Genomic DNA, 6,138 nt, shown 5'->3' with positions numbered 1-6,138 from the left:
CTCACGGTACCCTGTTCCGCGGTGGCTGAGATATGGGCCATCAAAGTTTGGTCACTAGGTTTGAACTTTGGTGAACCTAGGTAAACTTCAATGAAGCTGGGTAAACTTCAATGAACTGGGGTAAACTTCAATGAACCTAGGAAAACTTAGGGTTAGGGTTAGGGTTAGGGTTAGGGTTACAAGGGTGTTCCCGGTGAGACCCTTGGAAACATGAAATCTGTACTAATGAGATATGTAGGGATACCCTAGGACTATGTGTATGCAAAGTCTCATGGTACCCTGTTCCGCAGTGGCTGAGATATGGGCCATCAAAGTTTGGTCACTAGGTTTGAACTTTGGTGAACCTAGGTAAACTTTGATGAAGCTGGGTAAACTTCAATGAACTGAGGTAAACTTTGATGAACCTAGGAAAACTTCAATGAACCTAGGTTAACATGAATGAACCTAGGTAAATGTTGATGAAGCCAGGCAAATGTTGGTGAAGCTAGGTAAACTTTGATGAAGCTAGGCAAACTTTGGTAAGCCTTGGTACACCCCAGTACATCTATGTTCAATGTACCTCAACCTCTGTGAACCCCAGCAAACCCTAGCCCTAGCCCTAGCCCTAGCCGGTGTGTCTTGCTTGCGGGCAATGCACAATTGCGCTCCGCCAAAATCGAAATTCACGCGACTGCGTTGACCCCCAACGCACTCGAAATTTACACTGCTCAAGTGCCACAACGCAAACAAATTTATTTTTGCTGGAGCAGCGCAAATTGAGCAACGCACAGCTGGAGCAACGCACTCACAGCTGGAGCAACGCACACTCTGCTGGAGCAACGCAATCTGAGCAGCGCACAGCTCGAGAGCAACACACTGTTCGAGAGCAACGCACAGCTCAAGAGCAACACACAGCTCAAGAGCAACGCACAGCTGGAGCAACGCAATCTGAGAAGCGCAATCTCATCAGCAAACTGCTGGACAGCGCACACTCTGTCGGAGCAGCACAATTGAGAGCAGCGCAATTGAGAGCAGCGCAATCGAGAGGAGCGCAATCGAGAGGAGCGCTCACTCTGCTGGAGCAGCACAATCGAGATGAACGCAATCAAGACGAACGCAATTGACAGGAGCGCAATCGACAAAAGTGCAATCAACAGCAGCTCAATGGACAGGAGCACAATCAAGAGGAGTGCAAGCGACAGGAGCGAGCACTCTGCTGCAGCAGCGCAATCGAGAGGAGCGCAATCACGAGCAGAGCAGGAGAGAGGAGCACAATCGAAAGTAGCGCAAGAGAGAGCAGAGCGAGAGAGAGGAGCGTAATCGACAGGAGAGCAATCTAGAGACGAGCAGCAGAGAGGAGCGCAATCGACAAGAGTGCATTCGACAGGAGCACAATCGAAAGGAGCTCAATGGACAGGAGCTCAATGGACAGGAGCTCAATAGACAGGAGCTCAATAGACAGGAGAGCAATCGACAGGAGCTCACTCGAGAGCAGAGCAGGAGAGAGGAGCGCAATCGACAGTAGTGCAAGAGAGAGCAGAGCGAGAGAGAGGAGCGCAATTGAGAGGAGTGCAATCGAGAGGAGAGCAACCGAGAGGAGCGCAATCGGGAGCAGAGCAGCAGAGAGGAGCGCAATCAAGAGGAGTGCTCACTCTGCTGGAGCAGCACAATCTAGAGGAGCTCGATCGAGAGCAGCGCACACTTTGCTGGAGCAGCACAATCAAGAGGAGCGCACTGCTGAACAGCGCTCACTCTGCTGGAGGAGCACAAGTCGAAGGAGCACAAGACTAACCATCATTTCAAACCCAATCTAACATTTGGAGCATGTTGACCGACATTTATTTTTGACATCAGATTCAATCTAACATTCTTGAGACGCGTCTAACATTTTGTGACCTCTATTTCGACCTCATATTTTCGTACCTCTTGTTAAATATGTGTTCTTTGTTTTGATCTAGTATTTTGCGCACATTACTGATACTTTGAAATTATTGTTTTGATCTAACCTTTTTGACATGTGACCTGTGTTATGTAACCCCTTTTTGATCTAACATCTACCACATGTGACTGATATTTTCCTCGTGCCTCACAGCTAGCAGCACACTGCTGGACAGCGTAATTAAGAGGAGCGCACTGCTTGACAGTGCACACTCTGTTGCAGAAGCCCAACTCAGAGCAGCGCAATCGAAAGCAGAGCAAGAGAGAGGAGCGCAATCGACAGGAGCGCAGGAGAGAGCAGAGCAGCTGAGAGGAGCTCTATCAACAAGAGCGCAATCGACAGGAGAGCAATCGACAGGAGCGCAGGATGGAGGAGGTCTATTGACAGGAGCACAATCGATAGGAGCGCAATCAACAGGATTGCAATGGAGAGGAGCACTAGAGAGAGCAGAACAAGAGAGAGGAGCTCAATCGACAGGAGCTCTCACTTTGCTGCAGCAGCGCTGATGAGAGGAGTGCAACCAAGAGGACCACAATCGACAGGAGCTCACTCGAGAGCAGAGCAGGAGAGAGCAGCGCATTCGACAGGAGCACAATCGACAGGAGAGCAATCGACCGGAGACCCATCGACAGGAGCGCAATTGACAGGAGAGCAATCTACAGGAGCGCAATCAAGAGGAGCGCAATCGACAGGAGCTCATTGGAGAGGAGCGCAATTGACAGGAGCGCAATCGAGTGAAGAGCAGCAGAGAGGAGCGCAATCAAGAGGAGCGCAATCAAGAGGATCACAATTAAGAGGAGCGCAATCAAGAGGAGCGCTATCAAGAGAAGAGCAATCGACAGTAGCACAATCGAAAGCAGAACAATCGACAGGAGCGCTGTAGAGAGGGGCGCAATCGACAGGAGCTCATCAAGAGGAGCGCAATCGAGAGGGACGCATTCGAGAGCAGAGCATTCGACAGGAGCGCTCACTCTGCTGCAGCAGCGCAATCGAGAGGAGTGCAACCAAGAGGACCACAATCGACAGGAGCTCACTTGAGAGCAGAGCAGGAGAGAGCAGCGCATTCGACAGGAGCACAATGGACAGGAGCACAATCAAGACGAGTGCAATCGAGAGGAGCGCAATCGAGAGGAGCGCAGGAGAGAGGAGCTCTACCGACAGGAGCGCAAGAGAGAGGAGTGCAATCGAGAGAAGAGCAGCAGAGAGTAGTGCAATCAACAGGAGCTCAGGTTAGGGTTACAAGGGGGTTCCATTTTTAAATCGAGTAGGGTTGCTTAATCAAAGTTGTAGTACTACCCAAACTATGCATGTTTCATTATCCAACCCTACTCGAGTTGAGTAATAAAATTTTCCGATACAGCTTGGTGAAGTTGGGCCTGGTACGAGTCAGGTCATTGAAATATTGATATTTTTGACATGCACCCATAATAAAAGTTGTTGCTCTATACACCAATAAGAGTGTCCTAGACTGTCATGATGATAGACCAACTTGTTGTGGAGCTGCGGCCAACTTTGCATTTTTGAAATTTTGGCCAAAGCTGCAAGGGTCCCCCCTTGGAGGGGTAGGATATGGACCACCTCAGATCTTTATGCTACCTTAATGAACATTGTAGACACATGCTAGGAGATGATGGATACAGAGTTTCAGACAGGAGTGAAGTCTGGTCATTGAGATATGGTGACTTGTGTTGGCCAACTCTAACCCTACTTGGTGACATGTGACAGTCATGACCAGCAGAGGTTGTTGGCTATTTACAAGGGTGTTTCTTTGGGCTTTGTGAGGAGTGCTATGTACATACAGTCTGGTCAGTCCGATCACAAGCTCAGGATCTCATAGTGGTTGCCACCCAGGTGGATGAGCCCCTGGTATGGTCCACCAGCTCCACCTGGGTAGGTGGTGTGGAGGTCATGCTGGTCAGAGTACACCCACAGGCTGCAGTGGTGTGCCTCTGCGAGTCCCAGAAGGGCGAGCTCATCTCCCCAGGTGCCTTCCTTGGCCATCTGGTCCAGCCAGGCACCAGGTCCAAGGTGACCACTACCCTCTGCAGCAAAGGTGGCCACCAAGTATGGTTGGCTATGGAGCCACTCCACTGCATCTTTCCTGACCTCCATGTGGTGGTCCTGAGTACCATAGACATGGTAGCTGACAGCCCTAAAAAGACAGTTACCATCTGGCTTGATTGTGGTGGACTGCTTGACCCTTGGTAGATGTGGTACCTCCACCATACCATCCATTGGGACAATAGTGTTGAGCATGGGCACCCAGGGGATCTCCAAAGACATCTGCATGGCTGTTGTAGGGTCCTGGACCATCTTGGAATGCAGCTGCATGGTGGTGGTGGCAGCTGGAGCCTCTGGAGTGGGCAGACGCTCCACTGTGGTGATTGGCTCAGCTGGGGAGGGAGACCAAGTTGACTCGGCAGGGGCTGGCAGGAACTCCTCTGGCAAGATCAACTCATCCTGGGTAACAAGCTGGAGGATATGCTCCCTGGCCTGGGACTGGTTCAGCTTTCTGCCACACACTGAGCACTTGATTCAGAACTGTCGGGCTTGACCATCCCATGTGTATGTGTAGCCTGGGTCAGGGCAGGCATGGCATTGCAACTGCTTCCTGGGTGCTGTGAAGAGTGCCTTCATGGCTGGCACACCCTTGATGTGGTTCAGGGTGATATGGGTAGGCTCTGGTTCCTGCACCAGTGCAGCAGCAGGCTGCTCTTGGTCCTCTTCATCCAGCCACCAGGCATCAGCAGCATTGAAGGCAGTGGTCTTGAGGTGTCCAGTGTTCCATCCCAGGGCATTGAAGAGGTCAAGGATGATCTGCTTCTTGTTGCCATGCAGCTTTGACTCATCCCTGCTGATGAAAGCCCTGACTGTCTCTGCCTTGGTGAGGAGGTGCTTGAGGTTGGCCAGGTAGTCTGCCTTGGTGATGGTGATCATCCTGAGCTGGTAGGGATGCAACAGCTCCAGTCTGTCATACAGGTAGGCATCAAGGTTGAGGAGTGGAGTCTTGTGGATGATGTCCTTGGCCAGCATGAGTGTGGGTGCAGTGACAGTGACCTCGAGGCGGAGACCACCCATGATGGAGCGTGGTGTGATCTCCATGGCCTTGAACTGGTTCTTGAGGTTGGTGTGTTGTACTCTAGCCCGCCTCACAGTGTCTGGTGCCCAGAGAGCTTGATTGCCTGACTCTGCCTTGATGCAGTGCACCAGACGTGGGTATGCCTTGACCTGGTACATTTCACCTTTTCCAAGGGTGATATCCATGTGGACTGAGCCATAGCCCATGGCAATGGGAAGAAGCATGGGGTACAGTGTCATCTTGGGGTTACTGTACTGCACAGGTTGGACAAGTGTGATGCGTGGATCATCATACATGGTGCCGAGGTCAAATGTGTTGAGGTGGGCAAGTGGGTGGTTGAGGTTTCCGATGTTGGACTTGAGGGTGAGGAGGTGCCGCTTCTGGCCATAGACTTGGAGGCGGATGGTGTTGCAGCCTATCTGGCTGAGGTAGTCCATCAGCTGGCCGACAGCGATGGTTTGCTTGCCTTTGATGAGGGCCAGGGGGAAGGTTGAGGGCTTGATGACGAGGTGGCTGTCCATCATGGCCTTGAGGAGAGGTTGCTTGAGGGAGGGATTGAACTTGAAGAGGCTGGCAGCTTGGGCAAAGTAGACCCAGTCCTTGAAGTAGGGGTTGTCCTTGATGATGGGGGTGGGGGCATGGCTGACGAGTTGCAGGGTCAGCTCTGGGTGGTAGAGCTTGAGGAGGTCTTGAGGGAAGAGGGATATGTTGTAGGCATCGACATCTTGAGGGACAGAGTGGATGATGGTGGGGGGGCCAGGAGACATGGTGCTTGAGGGGAGCTAGGATAGAAGAGAAGACAAAGACAAAAGGAGAAGAGAAGAGTGGTCAGTTACTGTACTATAGTGTGGAAAAAATTGGCAATAGTTTCGCAGGGGACCAGGCCCAATGCCTTGTGGTCCTTTTCCTTGCCTCCTCCCCTTTGGGGAGGAGGCCCAGTAACCCAAAGGAAGGGAACCAAGGGAGTATAGGGTATACATGTCTGCAGCCATGTATATGAGTCCCACAACTCCCAAGGGGGTCAACAAGCTTCATAGGAACAGAGTGTCTAGAATCTGTAACCCAATCCACAAGATCACCACTGGATATGCAACTATAACTACAAGAGTGAATGCTAACATGAAGATGAGCCAAGCCAGGA

The 6,138-nt window shown here is 51.4% G+C and overlaps 1 protein-coding gene across 1 annotated transcript; it reads right to left on the bottom strand.

The window, feature by feature from the left end:
* Positions 1-3,733: 3,733 nt before the first annotated feature.
* On the bottom strand, positions 3,734-5,764 carry UHO2_06451 (uncharacterized protein; the record flags this gene model as incomplete). The annotated part of the gene is made up of 2 exons (XM_041554868.1): positions 3,734-4,430; positions 4,461-5,764. 2 exons carry the CDS (start codon positions 5,762-5,764, stop codon positions 3,734-3,736), a joined length of 2,001 nt encoding a protein of 666 aa, XP_041410802.1.
* Between the last annotated feature and the right edge of the window lie 374 nt (positions 5,765-6,138).

This window comes from Ustilago hordei (genome assembly GCF_900519145.1).
Source record: "Ustilago hordei strain Uho2 genome assembly, contig: UHO2_contig_19, whole genome shotgun sequence".
NCBI classification, from domain to species: Eukaryota; Fungi; Basidiomycota; class Ustilaginomycetes; order Ustilaginales; family Ustilaginaceae; genus Ustilago; species Ustilago hordei.
The sequence above is the reverse complement of the archived record's forward strand: the minus strand, read 5'-3'. Positions and strand labels throughout refer to the sequence as shown.